The sequence below is a fragment of the Silurus meridionalis genome, chromosome 13 (genome assembly GCF_014805685.1).
Source record: "Silurus meridionalis isolate SWU-2019-XX chromosome 13, ASM1480568v1, whole genome shotgun sequence".
In the NCBI taxonomy this organism is placed as follows: domain Eukaryota; kingdom Metazoa; phylum Chordata; class Actinopteri; order Siluriformes; family Siluridae; genus Silurus; species Silurus meridionalis.
This window is the reverse complement of record NC_060896.1, coordinates 4,628,889-4,655,239: the sequence shown is the minus strand read 5'-3', so window position 1 is coordinate 4,655,239 and position 26,351 is coordinate 4,628,889. Positions and strand designations below refer to the sequence as shown.

At 38.6% G+C, this 26,351-nt stretch overlaps 1 protein-coding gene across 3 annotated transcripts in view; it reads right to left on the bottom strand.

Annotated features, from left to right (window-relative positions):
- Nucleotides 1-26,351, bottom strand: part of adamtsl7 (ADAMTS-like 7) — a 48,599-nt gene that overhangs the window by 19,687 nt on the left and 2,561 nt on the right. Inside the window, exons 4-7 of one of the 3 annotated variants that reach the window (XM_046863850.1) lie at nt 22,958-23,301; nt 21,903-22,293; nt 20,731-20,833; nt 19,282-19,421 (exon numbers count right to left, since the gene is read on the bottom strand). In XM_046863850.1, coding sequence (XP_046719806.1) covers nt 19,282-19,421; nt 20,731-20,833; nt 21,903-22,293; nt 22,958-23,301 — 978 coding nt within the window. Of the gene's footprint in view, nt 1-1,766; nt 2,049-19,281; nt 19,422-20,730; nt 20,834-21,902; nt 22,294-22,957; nt 23,302-26,351 lie in introns of those variants that run through there. The other 2 variants (XM_046863851.1, XM_046863852.1) reach the window with 2 other exon arrangements.

Sequence of the window (26,351 nt, the reverse complement as noted above, 5' to 3'; positions counted from 1 at the left end):
AAAGAAAGAAAGAAAGAAAGAAAGAAAGAAAGAAAGAATTGTGTGGGCTGTGGTTGTGACAGCTTAATGATGTGGAGGGTCAAACCCTTTCTGAAGACAGTTAACGGGAAACTGTGTGCTAACTGACACCACAAACCAGAAAAAAAGACAAGACAAGGTCAGGAGAAGGGCCACATTTTTTCCATTCAGGAAGAAAACCAATGGTAAACAGACTCTGATCAATCTCAAATATATGTGAAGGTAATGATGAATAGATGATGAGGCAGGATGATCTCAGGAGTGAAATTAATCAGTGTATGATTAACCATGAGCTCAATTACTCACTGTTATGTTCTTATGTAGAAGCTTTAAGTCAAGCTGGTGTCTTAATGTGTCAAAATCCTAGTTGGCTTCAACTTTACACAAAATCCCTTTATCTATGTTGATGTAACCATGGAGATGCAATTTTCAAGCAATGTTCCATTTTTAGCTCAGACCTGAAACTTTCAGATTGGAAAAAAATAAAACACTCCCAAGAAACGTTCCAAGGAAGGTTTAGTTTAACACGGAAGAAAAACCATGACAGAACCCACACAACCAAGAGTTCAGCACATGAGGTCATTCCAAGACACACTAATTAATGGCATCCATATTACTGGCCATAGACTTCACTGTTTAGATAAAAGAAAATATATTGTAAAAGTGAAAATTATTTATATTACTAATATACGCTAATATACTTGTTGCTAATCTTTTGGAGCTTGGGTATACAGGAAATAATAAACAAGCCTTCCTAAAGGCATGAAAAAATTCATTTTGAGAAAAGCTGACAGAATGAAACAATAGAATGTGATGAACAACAAAACCGACATAAGAATCAAATATGGAATATTGGTCGTATAAGAGGAATAAAGTGAAAACATCTGCTCAACAGCACTCAAATGTTGATTAGTTCCCTGAAAAGGACTCCAGGACAAGACTTTGCATCTGTATAAACTGTATGACATGCACATTACATAGGATGTGGATGAAGAAAGTTTTAGAGTGGATGTGGATGAAGAAAGACTCTGAGTGATGCCACTTTGTTTAAAAATTGTTACTAAGAGGAATGGATAGATATAATATTTAATTAGAGGTCGACTGATTAATCGGTTTTGCAAATTAATCGGCACCAATAGTTGATTGTGGGAACTATAGGCTATTAACAAAAATCCATACCAAAAGTTTTTCCGTTTTTAATAGTTTTGCACGTGAAACTGCACGCTGCACGGAGAGTGATATATTTATTATTTTTAATTGATTAATTATATATTGAAAAATTAAAATTTTCATATTTATTTCATTTTCTCACATTTTCATTATTCAGTTCTGGTTTAACTTAGCTATAGGTATTGGTAATCGACCTCTAGTTTTAATCCCATAAAAAATATAAAATCTACTCTGAAAGAACGTTTGTTAGAGATAGATTTGATCCTGTATTAGACAATATTCATTAATACTTTTTTGTAGGTAAATTGAGATAAAAGAAAGCCCTGACATACATTTATATTAAAGATTACAACCATGATCTCTGGACATTTTTAAAGAAATTATTATTGTAGTATATGTTTAATGCATCTCTTTGCAGGCAAAAGTATAAAGTGAATGTATTCTTTATAAGTGTTTATTCCTACATGTAAAGTGGATGTCTCAGATGCAAACCTCAATGCAAAAAGCTATTTTTATACTCACAGACAGAAGATTTATCAAACATCCGTATCTGGGATAAACAGTGCTAATGAACATACCTGAGCCGGCCAGGGCTGCACATGTGTTTGAAGGCTGAGCAGCAGCAGAAGAGCTAAAACCAAGAACATAGTGCCTATTTCAGCACAACAGCTATCCACAGAAACGAGCAACTTCCCTGCGTCCTCATCCGCTGCGCTTTCTCCGAATGCCCATCATCGCTTGCTCACACACTGGTGTAAGATCCGAGATTTTGTGCAACCATGAAGAGCAAAAATGCCCTAAACCGTCATGCGTTGCAGGAGGAAATGTATGAACTGCTAAAACTGAGAGAGGAGGCACTGTTGGAGAAATGGAGAGGTGGGAGAGGGGGAGTGGGTGAGACAGAGAGGGACAGTATATGAAATCAAGAGGAAATAAGAGATGTGTGTAAGGCTTAGACATACCAGAGAAAGAGAGAAAGAGAGAATGAAAATGAATGTGGTGGCAGAATGAAATGAATGGAAGGTAGGATTGTGTGTGTCTCTCAGAAAAAAAAGAAGAGATTGTGTGATTGAAAAGGAAGGGAGGTGGAGAAATATTCTCTGATCCAAACACACCACTCAGGAACTGTTCAGCAGGAGGATTTTTGGAGCACCTCAGCTCAGCATGTTAGAAAACAATTAGTGTCCAATGTGTTAAACACTATAACAGAGATGACAAATGAAGAGGAATAAACGCGTAAAAGAAGTTTCAGACAGCATGTGGCGCTCTTAAATAGTCGACTTTATTTAGTGTTAATCCCCAACCCGATGAAAGATTCTTATAGATGTTTGAAAATTAAACAGAAATACTTAATTATATTAAAATGCCTTTAAAGGGATTTTGAAGGGAATATTATTAAGATTATTAACGTTCATCTGATTAAAAAGCAAAGCGCAGAAATGGCATAAAAGTAAAATGAAATGTAAATTTTTTGTTCCGTTCTTGTAAATATTATGAATGTAATTGTATCACAATACGTTGATCTCTTTGTCAAAGGCATTCTTGAGGGCTTTTTGAAATACAGTGCATCCGAAATAAATTCATTACTTTTCTCGAAATTCTACAAACAATTCCCGATAATGACAATGTGAAAGTAGTTTGTTTGAAATCTTTGCAAATTTATTAAAATAAAAATGAAAACGATCACATGTACATAAGTATTCACAGCTTTCGCTCAATACTTTGTTGAAGCTCCTTTTGTACCAATTACAGCCTCAAGTCTTTTTGAGTTTGATGCTACAAGCTCAGCACACCTATTTTTGGGCAGTGTCTCCCATTCTTCTTTGCAGAACCTCTCAAGCTCTATCAGGTTGGATGGGGAGCGTCGGTGAACAGTCATTTTCACAGCATGTGCCTTTGGCTTCTGTCTGCCGCTCCACCATACAGGCCTGATTGGTGGAGTGCTGCAGAGATGGTTGTTTTTCTGGAAGGTTCTCCTCTCTCCAAAAAAAAACAGTGGCGCACTTTTGGAGTGACCATCGGGTTCCTGGTCACCACCCTGACTAACGCCCTTCTCTCCCCAATCGCTCAGTTTGGCCGGGTGGCTCCACTCTGGGGCAAGTCCTGGTGGTGTTAAACTTCTTCAATTTATGGATAATGGAGGCCACTGTGCTCATTGGGATCTTCAGTGCTGCAGAATTTTTTCTGTTCCATTCCCCAGATCTGTGCCTCGATACAATTAAGTTGATCTCAACCCTATTGAACACCTTTGTCATGATTGTGAACGCTGACTGCACCCGAGGCCTCCTCATCTCACCTACATCACTACCTGACTTTATGTGGCTGAACAAGGATGAAAAATCTTCACAAAAAGACTTCAAAATCTATTGCAACTTCTTCCCAGACAATCAAAGGTTATATTAACAGGAAATGGGTACTAAATGTGGAATGGGATCTTATTGTCCGGTGTCCACAAACTTTAGGCTATATAGAGTTCAAATACCAGAGACCCCTGAAGCAATCCCATTGATGTCTGGATTAAATTTCTGCCTCCTCCCATAATTCGCTTTGGATGAAGGCATCTGGTGAATGAATCGATGTAAATATAAACCCAGTCCGTCTGACAGAGAGTCAGTGAGGGAGCAGGAACAGCCTTCCTGAGTATCATCCACTCACAGATGCGTTTTTATCATAACAGGATCTCAGGATTATTTCCACTTTAAATATCGATGCGTACGCTTTATTCGTCCGTGTGGTAGTTTATCCGACAATAAGGTATATGGCCATGTTAAAGCCATCAGGGTGCTGTAGAGAACATAGTCTCTGAAGGAAACCTTGAAATAATTAAGGGGTTTGTATACTGAACACACACACACACACACACACACACACACACACACACACACACACACACACACACACACCAATCAGTAACTCACTGTTACAAGTAATAAGCCATTATAGTTAAGCCTTACATCTTAATCTTAATATGCATAAAACTATTATGCGCACGCACAGGAACACACAAATAGATTTAAAATGTATAATATACTTATTATAATAATTAATTTCATAAGAACAAATAAGAGAACGTGGATGGGGAAAAAATCAAGCCGTATTTTTGTTAACCAGCAGGCCTTGGATACACACGAAGGTATTACATGGATTAAGGGGGAAATGGTGCCTCAGGTAGATATTAACATATGTGTGTGTGTGTGTGTGTGTGTGTGTGTGTCCCAGCAGTCCCAGCAGCAGGCAATAATTGGCACGCCCTCTCACCCCCGAGGCAACAGGTGTCTCAACACCATCAAAAAACATGGCCTCCTGTTTAACGGCCATTCTGTGCTCATAACATACACTCATGCCCATCCATTACTGGGGTGGTGACAGCTTTCCATCCAAGCTACGGTGGATGGAACACACACACACACACACACACACACACACACACACACACACACACACCAAGCAATAAAATACCATACCAGACCCCCTTTCCACAGATTGTCCAGTTTCTTCTCAGCAGAAGATAATTATTAAAGTCATCGTCCTTCATCAGCTGCTCAACTCCTTTAAACCGAGGATCCCCACTGAGCTTTCCTGCCTAATGAGGACTTTCTGCCTGAATACCAGACAGAAAGTCTTCACACTGCATGCACAAATGCAAATTCTTTTGACACAAATGACTTGTTTTTTTATGACAGTGTGAACACCAAACTGCATGGAAGCTGCTACGTTGATTCGTGTGTGGCAGTGAAACAGGATGATAGATCATTTAGATTCAATAGAATACAACTTTGACTGTGAATGTGTCAGAATTTCAGTGGTGGATGAAGTGGACAAACCATGTACTTGAGTAAAAGTAAAGATACAATAGGTAAAATATGACTTCAGTAAAAGTAAAAGTATTTGCCTTCAAATGTACTTAAGTACTTAAGATTTATTATGGCTATAATGTTCTTTTATCATTTTTTGTCACAAGGCTAATGTTACTCTTAACACATCAATCTATTAATATGATGATGTTAATGAGTCAAACACTCACTGTCACTCACAATGAACATCTCAACATCTTCATCTCTGCTATCTCCAGCTCCACCTCCTGTCTTTTACTCAATGCCACTGTCTCTAAACAATACAACATCTCAGGTCTCACCACAGTCCTATAAACTTTCCCTTTCAGTCTTACCTATCAGTTGCTGTCACTTTTAATAAATAAAAAATGATCAGACTGTTGTTTGAGATAAAACACCTTGATGGCTAACGAATGAGGAAAACGGATGCAAGATAAAATTATAAAACGAACTAAATGACAACACCGATAAGGTGCAACAAACACGGAGGATATCTATGAGACCAAGCGTGCTGTGAAAAATTTTATTCATGCGAACGCAAGTACGTATTACTAGACAATGTGGTTCAGGTGTGTGTAGGTCATGTGACATGCTGGGACTGAAGGAAGTCTTGCGGCTATAGAGCCTAATCCTAAGAGCTACATAAGTTGAGGTACTTTCCATGTAATAATTGCAATAATGTACAGAAATGTTTGCTGTATATCTAAGAAATAAGAACTTCATTAACAATCGTTATAAGTTTATTTTCATTGTGGTTCATGTGAATTGAGACGGAGATAGAGTTATTTGTTTTCCATACCTGCACTGCTTCCCCTAAATAAGGCACCTTATGTAGAGATCGCTAAGCAACCCAGAAATGGTTATGTGTGTGCGTGTTATTATCGACACCGCATCTTTCGACAACGCTGTCACATGAGCACATATGCGAAGAGTTTGGCAAAGGAGTCGTAGAGAAGGAGGAAGAAAAACACTTGAAGTGCATCTGGGAGATGTATTAGAGCGCAGCGAGGCCAAACAAGTAGCTCTTTACAACGAGGAAACCAGACTGCGCAGGAAGTGCACTGAGTTTCTCGTTTTTAAATGACTTAATTAACGTGAGACAAAGAGCTGCAAAGGAGTGCCGGTGTCCAAAAAAAAGACTGAATACAAATTCACACCTAATTAATTTCAGTGTCCTACAAAGAAAGTGGAAAAGAAGTGTGATCACTTTTACTGCTGTATACTGCATTAGAAGAAGAATGGCCACAAATCAGAGGAAACATCTAGTAAAGAGGCAACCATATACACAGATACAGACAAATAAAACACACAAAATATTTTTTTCCACAGCAATTTAACTACTTTCTTCACTTCCAAAAGAAGACTTCCAGTCTTGAACCCTTTTGATACCACCACATATATATTACAGTGGACACTAATGAAACTTTGACTTCATTACACCACAATGAGTAACGTTTTACTCCACTACATGTCAATAAAACATGCAGTTCCGAAGTAATTAAACTAAATTTGTGTTAAATAAGAAGCTGTAGCGTGAGCACAAGCATAACCACATGTTTTGGGTCAAAGTGTGTGTATGTGTAGTAAAGTGTTTTTCACTGTGTCTGTACATATAGAAAGAGTTCAAGTCAAGGAGCTTTTTTTGTCATTTCAACCTTATATAGCTGAAGCAGTACACAGTGAAATGAAACAACGTTCCTCCCGAACCCTGATGCTACATACAAAGACAATTACAGAAACAGAAAGCACAGGGTGAAGGACTAGTAGGTGTCCTCACCACATAAACTGCATGTGTGCAACCTGGTGCAAACAGTGTAAAGACAACACAAGACAGTTCAAGATAATACACAAAACACAAAATAGCTCCTCCAGTAAAACTGTTGTAAAGAGACAGTGGCAAAAATGTAAACGTAAAATGTAAAAAGTTATCCTTATACAGGATAAGTGTGATGTTCAAGAGACCTGCATCCATCATTCACATAGAGTTCTCATAGAGCAGAACTTTTGCTTTTTATACTTATGACCAAGTATATCCAAGTCAAGTTTATTTCTATAGCGCTTTTCACAACAGACAGGGTTAGGGTTAGGGATAGGGTTAGGGTTAGGGTTAGCAGCTTTGGGATAGGGTTAGGGTTAGGGTTAGGGTTAGCAGCTTCGGGTTAGGGTTAGGGTTAGCAGCTTTGGGTTATGGTTAGGGTTGGGGTTAGCAGCTTTGGGTTAGGGTTAGGGTTAGGGTTAGCAGCTTTGGGTTAGGGTTAGGGTTGGGGTTAGCAGCTTTGGGTTAGGGTTAGGGTTAGGGTTACCAGCTTTGGGTTAGGGTTGGGGTTCGCAGCTTTGGGTTATGGTTAGGGTTGGGGTTCGCAGCTTTGGGTTATGGTTAGGGTTGGGGTTAGCAGCTTTGGGTTAGGGTTAGGGTTGGGGTTAGCAGCTTTGGGTTAGGGTTAGGGTTAGGTTGGGGTTCGCAGCTTTGGGTTATGGTTAGGGTTGGGGTTAGCCGCTTTGGGTTAGGGTTAGGGTTGGGGTTAGCAGCTTTGGGTTAGGGTTAGGGTTGGGGTTAGCAGCTTTGGGTTAGGGTTAGGGTTGGGGTTAGCAGCTTTGGGTTAGGGTTAGGGTCAGCAGCTTTGGGTTATGGTTAGGGTTAGGGTTAGCAGCTTTGGGTTATGGTTCGGGTTAGGGTTAGCAGCTTTGGGTTATGGTTAGGGTTAGGGTTAGGGTTAGGCTTAGGATTCACAGAAATCAACAGTCAAGGTGAATGGTGTGTATTTATCCCTGATGAGCAGCCTGTGATAAGGAAAAACTCCCTTAGATGTTATGAGAAAGAAACCCATCCAGTGCTTTTGTACAAGTAGAAATATAAAAACATTTGTTTTACTCTTGTCATATTAAAGCCTATACATTTACAGCATTTGGGACATGCCCTTATCCAGAGCGCCTTACATGTATCTTATTTATACAACTGAGCAGGTGAGGGTTAAGAGCCTTGCTCAAGAGCCCAAGAGCAACAACCTAGTGGTGCTGGAATTTTTAAACTCACAATTTTCTTTTGCTATTTCAATTAAATCCAGCATCCTAACCACTGAGCTACCATTTCAAACTGGGTACACAATCTATACGTTTTCCATAACAGGAATGATGTAATTCTTCCACTACTGGAATTTTTTTATAGTGCTGCAAAGACTGAATCCAAATCAGGAAATTGTCTGCTGAGAAAAATGTTAAAATAAAAATAAAAATTCTGTATAAAATCTGGTTTGCTGACGGTTCATTTGTACAATGATGCTGGATTTGTGGAAAACGTTGGCCCTAGTTTCTGCCAATCAGCCCTCATCTGGCCAGTTGAGCCGTGTCCAGTCGTATACAAGGAACATAGATGTACTGGTTCCTGTTCAAGTTTTAGGCATCTAAGAGTTTATATTAAACATAAGATTTTTTTTTATTTCTTGCTTGATTTAAAGTCTAATGAAAACTGATAGCAAGAAAAGCAGGAAGCAACTGTAACATTCTCAGCTGCTCTGGATGTTCTCCATAGAGAACCCTGAAGTAATTGAACTGTAAAATTCTGATGCTTTACCTCTGCCTGGAGCATTACGCCATGGATGGTCCCACATGGATAAAAGATTTCCATGCCACAAAAACAGTTCCAGCTCAAGTCTCACCATTTCTCAGTCATCTCAATAATTTCACCTGGATTTCTTTTTTCATTCTAAAAATGACAGCGCTGATGTTCTGGGCACAATCAGGACTCATCGTCTGACACTGAACATCATGTACATCTGGTTTGATCTAAAAGGGGATGGGTTCCCTTTTGAGTCTGGTTCTTCTCAAGATCTCTTCCGTTTGTCATTTCTGGCGTGTTCATGACAGAATCTAAATCTATTACAAGATTTTAGTGACAATATCTATGTGTAAAATTGTTATAAATTGGAATCAAATCTTCTTTTTCTTCAGCTTCTCCGATTGCGTGATTGCCACAGCGGATCATCTGTCTCCATACCCCCTGTCCTCAACATCTGTCTCTTTCAAACCATCTACCTACATGTCTTCCCTCACCACATCCATAAAACTCCTCATTGGCCTTCCTCTTTTTCTCCTTCCTGGTGGCTCCATCCTCAACACTCTCCTACCAATATGCCCCATGTCCCCTCTCTACACATGTCCAAGCCACCTCAATCACACCTCCCTCCCCTTGACTCTAAAACGTCCTACATGTGCTGTCCCTCTAATAAACTCATTTCTAATCTTGTCCCTCCTCATCACTCCTAACGAAGCCATAGCCATAATAATCATAATACTTAGGATACTTGGACGTTTTAGAGACAAGGTGAGGGAGGCCAAAGTGCAGGCGATTTCACTATGCTGTTCATTTTCAGCTCAGAATTTAATAAGGATTTGAAATCGTGCGATCGTTCATCTAATGCAGTTTGTTTTGGTTTCCAGAGGTGTAAAGTGATTTTTGGCCCAGTTTAAAATGACACCCCGGTTTGGGAGCATGCGAAACATGGGATGATTTGTCTAAAATTGTTAAAAGTACAAGTCAGAAAGACATCCACTAAACTCCCGGGTGCAGTTCTAAAGCTTGGCGTAAACATCTGGGTGCATGAAAATGGAAAAACTGAGGAACAGCAGAACACATTTATTACTATAGATCGCATACAGAAATTCAAAAGAATATAGAGCGTGATGAGAAAAAGTAGCCTGAGATGACCTGAGGAGTATGACCTGAGAGGAACCAGATTCAAAGAGTCATGAGATGAGCGCATGACTAGTCTTTATAATCACACCGGTCCTTAGGTACAAATCCACAACATCCAGGTGAGATAAAGTAATGGTCAGATGGACAGAGTCGGAATAAATCAGCGAGATCAGAAGTGTGTGAGAAGAACTAGAAAAAGCAGTAAGCTACAGAGACGCCACCAGCAGCAGACATATTTTAGTGCTGGGATGATTTATGATTCCCATGAGTTGAGACCCATACTCCCTCCATTCCTTCCCTGGTTCAGAGCTCAGAACAGAAACATGGCTGCTGGTGTGCATTTGTGTGAGAAAGAGATGAGAGATAGTGTGTTCAGATGTGTTTGCTGCATAGTGACTGGCTTTCAGATCCCCTGTTTCTCAGTTTCTAGAAGAGCACCCCAGACACCCGGGACACGATGCATAAACCAGATGGACATATGGGACAAGAAAGAGCAAGAGAGAAAGCAAGAGAGATAAGAACAGTGGGGAAAACTCAAGAACCACATGTTAAATGTTTTCTTTTTTCCCAAAACTGGATTTCTCATACACCCTAACACCCACATGAAACCTTCTCAACTGCTCTCTTCCTTCACAAAAGAAGCTTCTTCTGCTCCAGCATACTGAGGGAGCCTGGAAGACAAGAGGATTTAGGTAGCAGCAGGAAGTTTTTTCCCATGGTTACGTCGCAGGTGGGGTGGTGGGGGTTGTGGGGATTTAAAGGCACTTTGCAAGTCTCCAGACGTCTCTCAAACTCTCCTTCTGGATGTGCATTCCTGGCTTTAATCATTTCTCAACAGAACTACAGCTGTCAGATGATGAGTGCAGAGGTTGGACAGAGCTGCCAATCAAAGCAGAGCTCTAAAAACACTTCTACATCATTGTAACGCTTTAGATCTACCTTTATCTAGATCAGCTTTTTCTGCTAAGGGGCTGCCTGGGAACGTGTACTCCTGGGGAAACTGCAGGAATGAAGCTGTAAACTAAACTTTTCAGTGTCCTAATTGTCAAACCTGACTAAAGGAACATGTCCAAGAACAACACGCATGTCCGGCGCATTGGGAAGGTGAGATTTGTGTTAAATGCTGTGTATAGAACAGTTTTCTTAAATTCTCTATAACAGCAGCTCTGAGCGATGCGCCGCTGGAATTCAAATCGTAGGTTTATCTTCAGGACAGTGCACATCATGTAAACCTTATAGTAAACACAATCAAATCAGATGTGCTTTTATTGAATAAAGAAAAAAACTTTTCTGTAAGAAAAACTGTTTATTTTTCATTGAAGAGAGGAATCTCCCGTACTCTACTCTCCATGTTGTCACATAGGCAAGTCTTCAGGAAAGAGAATTTTTAGGTTTCTAGGTAACATGCTAAGCAGTAATTTTTGATTTAAAGAGAAAGAAAGTGAAGCTAGTGAGGGAATGACTTGTTTATAGCTGCTATAACATACTGTAAGTGAGAACAGGAGCTTGTTTTGGGGGCGTTGCAGAACATTAACCGTAACTTTAAAAGGATAGACAATAAAATGGCATTCTTGTTTTTTTTTTTTTTTTTTTAATGCCACCAGTAGTTTTTTTTTTTTTTAAAGACATGCATGTTTCTTATGCTTATATGCAACAAACACGTTAATAAGGCAAAAACACATAAAAATTGTACAGTGAATGACTGGAAGAAAGTTCTGTGGACACATGAGCCATGACAATTTTGGCTCTAACAGAAGAACTTGTGTAAGACGGAGAACAGGAGAGAAGATGTGATCAGACGGCCTCACAGCCACAGTCACACATGGAGGAAGAACCTTAATGGAGTGGAGTTGTTCTGAAGCAGGGAAGGTTGGAGAAATATTCCTGGTGAAAAGAACCAACATGGCAGCTATTCCATACTTCACCATCAGGAGATTCAGTCTACATCCAAGTGTACATCCAAGCTCTGTAAGCTTTATTTAGAGAGCAAATAAACTGCTGTGGGCATGAACTAGTGAAGAACATCTTTTGCAAGTCTTACAAGAGACACGGCAAAATATTTCAGCCTGAATGTTTGGAAAAACGAACTATCGGAAACCGAGAGTGTGTAAAGCTGTTATTCATGTTAAGGGAAGATTTTACAATGAAAATAATGTAAAACATCTGTCCATTGAAATATATTTGTTGCATTCAAGTAAATCCTCATAGCGTTAAATGATTTTGATTGCTGCATAGAAACAAAAGGAACATGGATCTATTTCTCAAAACCAACAAATTCAAACTTTTGATAAGAAATGTAAAGAAGTATAAAACACTTCAGGATTTGCTGCTATTTTAAAATGAAGATCTTCAGGGTAAATGTAAAAGTAATTCTGCCTTATCTTATTTAATATTCCTGTAGTTGGCATTCAACGATATACTGTACAGTAGCTTGTACACAGTAGTTCTCTCACATACTGTACATGTCTCCTCATATGAAAATCCCTTATAATCTGACAAAACATCCCCAAAGCAGAAGGATTTGTTCGACTCTTTTACTCTTTGAGCGAAGTGGAATTCAGGTCATTGAAGAGAAGATCAAAACAAGCTACAGCGAAAGAAGAAAGAAAGACTTTTGCTTCTTTGCTTGTTCAAATATCACCACTTTATTCATTAAAGTCTGCATTCAGCATTTGTAAAGTTCAGAAGGGTTACGGGTTATCAGGATAGATTTACACAGGTGCTTAAGATGATTTTTCTGAGCAGCCGGGATACGCCTGTATACTTTCACAGCCTGGAAAACACCTCTAAACCGACATGTCTGCATGCAGTAAAACATGAGCCAGGCTTTAAAAGAACAGCCCAGCCCTACAAAGTTATCTACATCATCCTTCTACACTTTTTTCTTAATGGAGAAAACAATCATTCGGTCAGTCATTTGCTACAGTATAATGGAAGTCTAAAAAAAGTTTATTTGTTAATGGTAAAAAGTTCTTTATACTTGTCACACTTTAAAGCAATGTTAGGAAACTGGGACCAGAGCACAGGGTCGGCCATGATACAGTGCTACTAGAGCACAGAGGGTTTAGGACTTCACTCAAGAACCCAAGAGTGGCAGCTTGGTGATACTGGGAATTCAACCCACGAACTTCTGATCAGAAACCCAAAATTCTAGCCAATTTACAAACCTTCACATAGAGAAACACATTTTTATTCGCCTATTCAGAAAATGTATAATGTTTCCGCATACAGAAAGACTTCTCTAGCAGAAAGACTTCCCCTCTAGAAAGCAAATACATTGAATTACCCCTGAAGAATCCTTTATTAAAAAATAATTTTGTCAGGGGGTTCAGGGGAGCTGCTTGTCTTTCTTTTTGTGTCTTTTTTTTTTTTTTTCAGAGTAAAAAAGTCAAGTGTACATAAGTGTACTCTCCCTGGTGTATAAATGTGCATGTCTTACTTGCATGTCTCGTGCTTTGAGAATCATTGGGCTAGTTTTTTATAATGACAGCTAGCAAATTTTACATGGAGTCATTAGCTAGCTATATCAGTTACCTTGTCGCAGTCAAGAAGACCAGGTGTTGTTTTATTAATGGAAAACCATTCTTGTCCATCTCTGAGTTAAGCATGTTTCAGTGTTTTCACCGTGTCCGATTCTCTAGAAGCTGACGATAAAATATCATCATTTATTTTCATTCAGCTTTCGCTATCAGTAAATATTTCGCTTGTAGTAAAAATTAAGGGTCTTGCTCAAGGGCCCAGCAGTGGCGGTAGGATTTGAACATGTGACCTTCCGATCCAAAATCCAATGCCTTAACCACTAAGCTAAAACCTCACACATAATACAAATTGTAAAAATGTATACAATAAATCCATTTCTGTTTAGATGCTAACTGCATTTCGTTGCCTTGTACTGTAACCTGTGCAATGACGATAAAGTAGAATCTAATCTAATCTAATCTAATCTAATCTAATCCAATCAGACACATCTGGCTTTATGTAATACCCAATACCAGTATTAGTACTGATCTATCCCTAGAGAAAGTGAATATAATGTAATATATTGCTCCAAGGTTGGAAAGTTCGAGAAAATTTTGTCAGAACTCTGAATAAAAAGCTGCCAAAAGAGCAATAAAGTGCTCTTTACACACAGTGGGCTGTCTGGTCTTTAGTCACAGAGGTCTTACTGGAGTTGGAGAAACCCTACAGATCTTCATCTGAGTCTGACAAGTTGTCATAGTGTGAAATACGACCACAAGGGTGACTGCTATTTTTTTTTTTTTTTATGACAAGCTAAAAAGCTAAAGTCAGAGCATGTCAAAATGGTGCAGTTAGAATCATGCTCAGATTCGTATGCCAGGCTGCATATGTCATATTGGAGAGTATTTTGCCTAGAAATTCCAGCATGAAAAACCACAGCTAAGCTGAGCTGGAGAGTCAATATGAACAGGGTTTTACTTCCTTCATCTCTGCAGGATTTTAGAGAACTCCAGCTTGTCTGGAGCCAAGAAAAGATTCGAGAGATTCATGTTTGATCTCCAGCCTGAAGGGCAGTTCCAAAAGCTCTTGTTTTCTCAGCCTGAGACAGATGAGGAAGCCAGTCCTGTGGGAAAGTCAGTTGTGCCCACTTTCTGATTGAGTGTCTACATCGGTCCAAAAACAAGCTCTACACACAGTTTCATTATGTATGGGACCGCATATGACATTTTGTGGTCGATTTTATTTGCTGGTTCTTTCTGACGCTGTTGTGATGTTGGAGACTGAGATGAAGGAACAGGGTTGTAGCATAAAAACAACCACAAGTGCCCTCTCACAAACACACACACACACAACAAATATGGTTGAAAGGAAATGGTTTTGGTATCTAAGACTAACATCTATATTCTGAATGTGGTTTGCATGTGTGGGGTTTGTTTTAGGATCGGACTTCATTCATGCTGTAAACACGTGTCCCACAGTAACGTATGTTGAAGGAAAAAAAATTCTCATCCAAATCGCTTACAATGTACAATTCCACTCTTGTGGTCTGTGTAACTTCTGGTCATTCACTTCTCATTTTGCGCTCCCTAATACGTGTCATTTCCTTTTATTAGGTAGGAACTATTTTATATAGATTTTATATAAAACATATAACGAAAATCATTTTAAATATCACTTTTCAATTCGTAAAAGCAGAAGATAAACAATAAACAATAATCCACATGTCACATTAGGCAGAATAAAATTTTTATGTTTCTTCTCTTTTTTTTCCCATTTCTTTTCTTTACTTTCTTTTTTTTTGGTTTTATAGAAACCTTTCTAAAGCAGGGGTCCTGAAACTTTTTTCTTGAGGGCCACATCATTTTCCTTTCTTTAATAGAGTGCGTTTTGGTCTGTAACAGAAAATGACGGAGTGACTACCAGTATTATTGTAGAGATTTTATTATGGTTAAAATTGAATAATTTATGCCTCCTTACACTATTTTGTTCTGCTCCTTCAGTATGTCACTAAGAATGCTTTGTCACAGAACCACCCTGCCTGTTAACCATTATTAACTTATGGCACGTAAAACACCACCAGAGCTCCAACAGAGATCACATGATACCATTGATTCTGCTCCACTCAGCTAATCACCGTTGGCTGCACGCGTTGGTCTGTGTGGTGGCGTAATTTACGATGCTGACCTCTAACAATCTCCAATGCCTTGCATTCCCAGGAGCGACAACAAATCCGATCAGCCCTCGCTCACATTCCTCCAAGACAATAACCAAAGCTTTGAGACATGAGCATCCATACCAACCTGATGGAAATTAGGCCTTTACACAATATCTTCAACATAACACAACCAGCAGACAGCTCAAGTTAGTGAAAGCCAGTGGCAAGCGATTGAGTCACACACAACCCCAAAAGGCATCATAATCTACCACCATCCACACATTCACAGCGCTTAAGGCAATAAATCCCACTGAAATCCCATTATCAATAGCATCAAATCCTTAGGAGCTCTATATAATATATTAAAACCCTCTGGTGGTCCACAGTCACAGAGCATAAGGAATCACATCTCATACTAGCCAAGTTTACACTTTTTTGTCATTCTGATTAAAATCATTCCGATTGGTTTAGAGACAGTGACATTAAGTAAAAGACAGGAGATGGAGCTGGAGGTAGCAGAGCTGAAGATGTTGAGATTTTCGTTGTGAGTGACGACGATGGACAGGATTAGAAATGAGTTTATTAGAGGGACAGCGCATGTAGGACGTTTTGGAGACAAGGTGAGGGAGGTGATATTGAGATGGTTTGGACATGTGCAGAGGAGGGACATGGGGTATATCAGTAGGAGAATGCTGAGGATGAATCCACCAGGAAGGAGGAAAAGAGGAAGATCAAAGAGGAGGTTTATGGATGTGGTGAAGGAAGATATGCAGGTAGTTGGTTTGAAAGAGGCAGATGTAGAGGACAGGGGGGTATGGAGACGGATGACCCGCTGTGGCGCCCCCTAATGGGAGAAGCCGAAAGAAGAAGAAGATTAAAATCTCAATCTCAAAATCTCAGCATCTCAATCCTATCACCGAAAAGCAGAAGCGGTTTGTTTTGCTGGACTTTAGTAACCTGGAATGGAAATTAAACTTCGGTCATTCACACAATTGTGTGGAGTGGTAGAGAAATGTATTGCCCCAGAATCCAATTTCTCTAATTATGCGTGTTGCGGTTGTTTTATACAAACTCGGAAACTGTGTGGAAAACCGCGTTGTGGCCATTAAATTCGGTGTTCACAAGAGCACAGTAAAAAACGTTTGTGTACATATTGTGCAAGGGAATGAAGACTGGGCCGATGCGAGGTGTGAAACGGATGCCAGGTGAACAGGATGATCGCATGGAGATTTGAGGAAGTGCATTTTGTCCCTTAAGTAATAGGTGTTATAAAGTACAGGTATTCCTCTACTTACGATGGAGATAGGTTACGACGACCGCATCGTAAGTCAAAAAAGTCGAAGATGGTGCTGTGACTGTGACAGCCTTTCCTGCTTCATGCAGATTTATAATTTTTATATACATATTTACAATTTTGTCGTTTCGCTCTCGACATCGTAAGAAAAATCGTAGGTGGATCCATCGTAACTAATGGAATAATTTGAAATCGGTTTAATGCGTTGACATGGAGGAATTTGTATTTTTTTCAGTTTATAGAAAGGTTTTTAAACATTTTCATTCGGATTAGACTTTTAAATCCATTACAATTCTCCATGTAAATGCATCTACTGTTACAGAATCACACACAAGGGAAAGGAAACCTACTCTTGACCCATAGTGTTCCACAAAATCCTAAATGCATTAAAATCCACTAACGACCCACAAATTCACAGCCCCAAAGGCAAAGAAAACTACTGGTGATTTACAATCCTAAAAGCAATAAAAGCTTATTGAGGACCACTTACTTCATTTTTCTACACATTTTTAAACATGTGGGAGCACCTACAGGGCATTTCATCTCATTCCTCCATGTAGAGGAGCTTATAGGCCACTGAATCTCGTATTTCCCACTGGAAGTGCAACCTCAAGTACACTAGGCCATTTTTTTTTCAGCAGAAAGTGGCACTTGAGGGAATTTAATCACATTTTTCCATTGGAAAGACAGCCATTAGGGCCGTTCCTTATGCTTTCTTTACTGTAAAGAGACTGTAGAAAGATTTGTCAATCCTAAAGGTAGGAAAAGAGATTATTATTTTTGCATTTTGCTTGCATTAAGAGTAAAAATGTTGAGACTGCAAGGTTGATTTCAGCAGCTCTTGTAGTGTTTTTCTGAAAAAGTGAATATTTATGATAAAAAAAAAACAAACAAAGCAAAACTACTGGAATCGAGGCAACACAAAATTAGACGTGCAAACGTAACACCTGAGGTATGTGTGTGTGTGTGTGTGTGTGTGTGTGTGTGTGTGTGTGTGTGTGTGTGTGTGTGTGTGTGTGTGTGTGCATAAAAATTTAGTGCCTAAAAGTTTAGCCCTAATGAGCAAGCCATTGGCAGCAGTGGTAAGGAAAACTCCCTGAGATGGTATAAGGAAGAAACCTTGAGAGAAACCAGACTCAGAAGGAAACTCTGGGTGGAACCCAATGTCCATTCATAGACCCATCACTGTTGTGAGTGTGCTATTCAATGAACTGTTCAGTAAAATGCAGAACCGTTCATTCTAATTCTAGTCCTACGCCATTGTAACAGACTGTGTGTGTCTTGAGTCTGTCAGTGTCTTGAGCTTCTCAGAGCAAATCCTCAGACTGACATTTGTACTCGGTTGTATTTTACTGCCTCCTGCTGGCCGCTTCACTCACAGCACTTACTAGACTTAACCTTTGTACTATACACTTAATTTATTTTAATCAAACAGAATCTGTACGGCTTTTTAAAGGTGGGTGAACAACAACACAGAGAAAGGACACAATGCAAAGCCAATTTCCACATCACACATTCTACACATTTAAGACTTTTACCTTCTTCTGGTTTACTTTACTGTACTGTAGACCCAGGCTGGTAAGCAAGATACAAAGTTGGTGTTTTGCTATTTTAATTATTTTAAAATATACACTATATAGACAAACATTTGTAGACACCTGACCACAAGTTTCTACAGTATGTGGTTTCCACATTTAGTCTTCATTTGCTGCTATAATAACCTCCACTTTTCTGGGAAGATGTTCCACTAGATTTTAAAGTGTGTTTGTGGAGATGTCTGTGAGATTCATTCAGTTATTGGGGTCTTAGTAAAGTCAGGCACTGATGTAGGTGAGGCGAGAGGGACTGGGGTGCAGTCAGCGTGAAAATTTCATCCTAAAGATGTTCAATAGGTTTGAGGTCAAAAGCTCTTGCAACAAGACACTCAAGATCTTCCACCCCATGTAAAGCAAATCTTCATGGAATTGACTTTGTGCACAGGGGCATCGTCATGCTGGAACTGGTTTGAGTTCAAATGAAGGAAAGTTTTATGCTGCTGGATCCAAATACACTGGATAGAATTATGTGCTTTCAGCTTTGTGCTAACAGTTTGGTGATAAACCACATAGTGTTAAAAAAAACGTCAGGTGTCCCAACACATAGTTTTGTCCGTATTGTGCATGTAGTGATTTTTAACACTCTACAACATCTATAATAGCCCAGAGATTTAAACATTAATACACTACATACAGTATCCAACAATTACTGCAATTACACGATTACCGCAATCCATTAATGACTCGTAAACAGTGATTTTGTGTTCTGATCCATGTAGACCACACACGTATTTCAAGCATTAAAAAGTGCATTTTGCAGCCAATTTGTGTGCAGTATATATTTATTTGTATTGCTGTGGAAATTTGTGTCCTTTGCAAACCTTATATTGTTATAGTTGTAGATTACGATTTGATTGTAATCATCTTCAGCAACTGTAAACATGTCCACCACTGAGATGTTCTTCCAGGTAAAATCTGGGAGATGCTTTTCAATTTATAATTGTATAATAACAATTCCATTAAATTCTCATAAAACTTTATAACTGAGCATCACTATATAAGTACAGAGAGATCAACAGGCAACATCTGTGTATGTTCACATGCCAGAGACTCATCTTTCCTACCTGACACGTCCCAGCCACACACATGGCGGTCTCATTGATTCCGCACGGCGTCCCGTCGTCGACTCGTTCCGACTTGCGGACGTAGAACCGGTGTCCGATCGCACGGCAGTTGAGCTCACAGAGCTGATCTCCAGGAACTGCTAAGAATTACAGACAGTCACTGGGCAAATAAAAACAAACCATATACTCACAGAACAACATTATATACGAGGTGGTATCAAAAAGTATATATAATATAATATAATATAATATAATATAATATAATATAATATAATATAATATAATATAATATAATATAATATAATATAATCTAATCTAATCTAATATAATATAATATAATATAATATAATATAATAAAAAAGTATATTGCATTCATTTGATTTATACAATTTTATTTTTATATATGTTACATAGTATTAAACCGAGCAGGCATATATAAAATTGTTTTAAAAAATGTCAACTGTTGTTGTTCACAAATGTTAATGAAAAATAAAAAAGACAAGCAATTTTATGTTGCGCATTTCTTCTGCCTAACTGTACTGAACCAAACCACGACTTTAAAACCGAGATCATACTGAGCTGTGAATTTTCCGTACCGTTTCAGCCATATTTAAAGAAAAATCCCTTCCAAATCTCTCCCAAACTGATGGATCACTGATTATACACTAACCAGGGACCAATTAGGGGTCAATCAATGGCAAGTAAAGATGATAAGAAGATATTAAAGAGTTCATATATTGTAAATCCATTTACAACTTTTACACCATGCTAAATGCTGAACTCTCAATTCTGATTGGTCAGAAGTTAACAGCAGCCCAGAGAATAGTGATATACAGTACAAATATCTGTGGTACAATGTACAGATGTAAAAGTCTATGAATTACATCATCGTATGTCATTAGAGGTATGAATTCAAGTGGTTTGACTGAAAGATTAAGCAAATAAATAAATAAATAAATAAATAAATAAGCCTGGCCAATTGACTTGACATATTTTTGGTTGCATTTCCACCCCTGCTTTAAGGTAAACATGTAATCTCTGCCAGAAATGACCCGCATATCAGAACTATGCACTGACATGACAGGACATTTTAGCACCTTCGAAAAACAGCAGGATTAAAATGTAACATCCCCAATAACAACCCTAATTTGCTTACATTCCAGCTGCATTATTCACAATCCTTTCATTCATTAAACAAGCTGACATTTTGACGTGTGTCTTAAGTGCTCATCTTATTACCGTCCAAACTCTGTAAATGCTCTCTGTGTGCGATTCCTGTTGCCTGGTGATGCTAATACATAATTTGTGGAGCTCAAGTGAAGATAGAAAATGTATCAAAACTGCACAAAAAGCAGCAACAGTCACACTGCGTGTTGGTTCACATATCGCCAAAGACGCCAAAATATCTGGAAGACAACAGATTGATAGGAAGCAACATGAAAATCTTACCTTCGTTGAAAGGTTCCCATTCATAAAGCCGACCCATGAAGGGGTGATTGTTATAGGAGGAACACTGGATGTCCCTGATATTTCTGCTGGTGGGGGAACAAGGCTAACACACACAACAAAGAGTAAAAAAAAAAAGTTATCACTGAGTGTAGCATTAGATTTTTCCCATGTGCTCAAATCTAGCAGCAAGAAGATATAGTTTACGTAGTTTGGAGTAGAAGATCGTGACTGGCCTGCTACAGAGCTCTGACCTCAACCCTAAACAATGCCTTTGGGATGAATGTAAACCTTGACTGCATTTGAGAACTCCATACCTCACCTACATCAGCAACTGTATGCTAACGCCGTGATGTCTGAATGAGCAAAATCTCCACGAACACACTATACAATCTAGTGGAACATCTTCCCAGAAGTATGGAGGTTTTTATAACAGCAAATGGGGATTAAATGTAGAATGGGACGTTTAAAAAGGCACATACCAAATCTTATGCTGTTCACAAACTTTTGTCCATGTAGTGCAGTGTTCCTATAACGTTATATCAACTGATAGTTCTCTAACAATTTTTTTCCAAAACCTTATTCAAAAACCCGAAAAGCAGCAAACGAAACAACAACCATTCAGAAGCACTTCTATCGAATTTCATGCCATTTCACGTTCGGCAATTCCACATATAATCTTATAGCTGTCAGAGAAAGGCGTGAGCCTAAACCACTGACTCTGTAACATTCCCGCCCCCTGGATAGTTTTTATGATCGCTCTGAGGAGATGTCAGTTCCCACCTCGTTCACACATACGCACATACCAAAATCCTCTCTGCCTCAACAAGCACTGGAACTTTGACACACAATAGCAAAACTAAAACGTTTTGAGGACAAAATCATTACAGATGTATTACGTCCTCAAAGGTCCTGTACGCTATATTATAGCACAGCGTTGCTGATCGCACCATACTACGTAATTGTTTAATTGTATGTAGCTAAAAATGGATAAAAAAACATATAAAACACTACTGCACATACTGATATAGCAAAACATTCAAATCCACAGTGATGTGGAACTCCATACATTATTTTCCTCCACACTACAGTGTTATATTCCTTATTCAGAATACATTTGAATTGCAATACTCTGGAGAATAATATATTTAATATGTAATGTTCAAGATTCTTACATTTCCATTGCATATCTTGTACTGGCTGGAAACTCCAACACAGGAGGAGGCGGGCAGTGTTAGCATGTTATGAGGTCTCCCAGGAGATGAAGCTTGGATAAAACCCGATGTAAGAGCGCCAGGAGAATGTTGCTTAACCTGAGACTGGAGATCCGAGCTCGGTTGATGGAGGGGAACCCAGGATGCCTGCTGGCTCGAAGTGTGATGGGTATTTTGACTTTGCTGAGCATTTCTGTGCTTCTGTCTATAGCTGTTGTGTCTGTAGTCAGACGGCGAGCGAAGCTGTCGCTGGCTGTACATGGTTTGTCCAGAGTCTTTCTGTGAAGAGACCACATATGGCATCTTCCCGTAACCGTACATCCCTGGGCTGATCCTAGTGCTGCTGCCTCGCCTTTATTACAGATATAAATTGGAAGAGAAAATGATTTACATATACATTTTCTATTACATAATAATCCTGTCCTCTTACAGTGACTTGTCCAGATCAAGATCAAGATGTTATCAAATGTTATTAAACGATACGTGGTGGTATCAAAAAAGTTTCAAGACTAGTTTTGTAACAAGCCAGCAAATGGCAGCACAAGGCTGCATGCACAGTCACAGGGAGCACCGACATTCATTAGGTCAGTGCGCCAAAAGACATTGTCCTGTGTTCATCAGGAGCTGTGCAACTGGTGCTACAGTATTCTGACCATATGCATTACCATGTCTATATACTGACAACTCTTTCCATAGATGAAGATCCAACTCAAAGGTCACCTATTTAACACGACTGCGGAGATTCAGCGCAAATCGCTGAAGATGCTTAACATGCTTTGAAAAAAGAGGATTTCCAGGACATATTCCAGAAGTGTCAGGAACGCTGGGAGTGCTGTATTGCTGTGCAAAGGGGACTATTTAAAGGTGAAGGTGACAGTGTGTAAACGTAGGTAAATAAAGTAAACAGAGCTAGTGTCAAACCTTTTTTTGATACCACCCCGTATCTATTAAATCATATCTTCTATACAAAAAAACATTTAAAGTAATATAGAAATGGTTCAAATAAAAGCAAGTACCTCCTCCCAGGCCGTGCTTCACTTTGCTGCTTTCTGGTCTCTCCGCGACTGCTATGGTGTGACCCCTGAGCATCTGGAAGAGGCCTGCTATTACCTTGATGAACGGGCACAGAGGGCCTTAACATAGATATGACAGTATTCGGATCCTTGTTCCCCGAGTGAGGACCCTGTCTGGTGGAATAAACTGTGGCTGGAGGGCTGTGAATGCGTAAGCAGGTCCTGCTTTGTTCCTGTACTCCACCACCACAGGAGCGAGAGCATTCACCCCAATGACTCCAGGAGCCCCATGATCCGGAAGAGTCATTTTCCAAAATTGGAGGCTCCACCGCTGGTCTTGGAGCAACCTGCAGCCAATGAATCGAGGAAGAAATACAGAGACCTTTTTTTGTCATTTTGAGGATTTAACGCTTTCATTTCTTTTTTATTTATTTGAAAACATTAATGCATAACAGTGAAACTACTGGAACGGTATTTAAGTAAAGTGTGAGGCAGTAAATTGAATTAAGATTTTGGTACTGTATTTATAATTTTAGTGGTATTATTTAAAATCCTGGTCCTTCTATTCTCACCTTGAAATTTTTTTTATTTTTGTATATGGACTAATTCGAGTTCTGATAAACTGTGTGCATCACAACACATTTCAGTCAGTTCCTCCTTAAAAGAAGTGGCGCCTCACAGATTTTTCTCTCTCAAAATGAGTACATTAATATAATAGAGGCCTGGAGAGAAGTGAGCAGCAGTGGTTCACCAGAGAATAAAGCTCGAACAGTAGGTATTGCTGGCACGGCATCCTCAGCTGTCTGTCAGTGCCAGATGACTATTCAGAGATCAAATGTGCAAAACCCCTTCCCCGCCTGTTCCTGTAACTCAACCTCTCAGTCATCTTCCAGGTCAACAAAGGGTCAAGCAGCTGATCTGCACCAACTTTTACTATGAGTGGAAAATCCAGAATGGACTCCAGTCACCTGTCCATCACTGAAATCCTGAGTCACTAAAAAATTCAGTTTCTAATCACTCTGTCATGAAGGAATGTTAAAGGCAAAAACTTTCTCATCATCACCTGTTGAAACAATAAAAGCTTCGTGACTTGACTTGATCTGTTGGTCAATGTGGTCTCTCTTTCATCTTGATACTAATGACCTCTCAGTGCTCTCTCTAGGCTTCTGGATATCTGACTCTACTTTGTCCACTCCTTTTTAGAAGAATTATCCCTAAACACCTGCTTTGAGATAAGCATTATTTCCTCGAATCCCGAGAAGCAAAACTGATCTCAGATCAGCAAGATATAAAATGGCATGTCTTTTTTTCTGTCTTCTCTCCTGTTAAAAACAACAGATTTGCACCAGGATCAAGTTTCCAGAAAGGGGTTTCACACCGGATGATTATACATTCTCCAGAGCGCAGGACCCGGGCTGTATTTCAGAGTTTTTGTGGTTAAGCAGGAACATTGATGTTAATTGCCTGTCATGTTGAAGCAGCTTTGAAGGTGTTTGGTGGGGAAAATTGTCTCTTAGAAACTCAAAAACAAGGTCATATGGAAAGCTGGTATGTAAATGCTAATACATGTTCATAGCCTATATTTAATTTATTAAATAAAATTTTTTTTATTCATATTATTTTTATTAAAATGTATTGTATTTCATTGCAATTTTACATTATTTTATTTTATTTCTTATATTCTATTTCACATTAAATCTTTTTTATTTTTATTGCATTTGATGACAAGGAGCAGTCTTTAAAAGCAGATCGCTCCATGATGTATACCATTGGACAAAAGTTTGTGGACACCTGACCATAGGATTGGAATGTGCTTTTTGAACATCCCATTCTAAATTCAGTCCCCATTTACTGTTACAAGAACCTCCACTCTTCTGGGAAGATGTTCAACTAGATTTTGGAGTGTGTGTGTGGAGATTTGTGTTTATTCATCCAGAAGGGTGTTAATAAAGTCAGGTACTGATGTAGGTGAGGTGAGGAGGCCTGGGTTGCAGTCAGCATTCACATTCTTCCCAAAGGTGTTCAACAGGATTAATGTTAGAGCTCTATAGCAGAAGATCTTCCACTTCAAACCATGTAAAGCATATGTTCATGGAGCTGGAGCATTGTCATGCTGGAACAGGTTTGGGTCTCCAAGTTTAAGTGAAGGAAATTTACATGCTACTGCATCCAAATACCATCGATACAATTGCGTGCCTCCAACTTCATGGTAGCAGTTTGGGGAAAACCACATACAGCTGGAAATGTCAGTGTCCCAATACTTTAGTATGGGGAGTATATGATCTGGTTAATTTGAACTAGGAATTTAGAAATTATTAAAGCATTTTAACGTAATCCAAATAAATGCTTCAAACCGCACAGGATGCCATTTCACTTGGCAGGCAAACAATAAACCCACTTACTAAACTTGGCAGAGGATAACCAGCCCACCCTGGCGAAGTCTTTACAATCTAACCTTACCTTACAGCTCATTACATGAGGAATAAAGTAGTGTACTTACATGTATAATGTTAAATGGAAAATGTTTGAACATTACCACTGAAAGTTTAGGGGACATTTTTCAATAACAGCACAATGTGTTTTATTCCACTTATAGCACAGCAGTTTACTGACATTAACCATAAAAAAGAACATTAAATTAGTAAGTTTTCATTATAACTCGCTCTATAACAGTTATAAACTATAGTTCCAACAAAAGCTTTACTGTCACTGATACAATGTTCTGACACTGGAGACTCCTTCCATTAATAATTTGTATATCTCTATATCTCTATTACATATGTATTAAAATTTTTTTTTAAACGTTCATTTCACTGTGACCAACTGCAACCCAAAAAATCAATAAAGTATTCTGATTAATGATAAATAAATGTCTCCTCACAAAATACTTCACCTACATACTTTTAATCTCATTATTTGAAGCAGCCACCATACAAGTTCCTGGGTAAATTGTTACTATGGAAACGGATATATATATATATATATATATATATATATATATATATATATATATATATATATATATATATATATATATTAGATTAATATATACCTGTGATGCACCTTAAAGCTAGAGCAGTCAGAGCTGCTGTTAGAGAAATTTAATTCACACCTTCTGACTATTCAAAATCGAGAATTCACCAGTGTTATTGAATAATCGTGAAATGTTTTATAAGAGCAAATAAAGTACTGATTTTTTTTTTTTCGAAATGAAAATTGTGTATATACTTAATAAAAAAAAACGTTAATCTAATGTAGATCTTTTATAAATATAATATAATTGCCGCTTTGTTTAAAACTAGAAATTTCACTAGAAACGTCAGAAATAATAAAAAACTACATACATAACGTATTTTAGGGTTCTGAATTTTTTATACTGCATGTTGTACTGTATAAA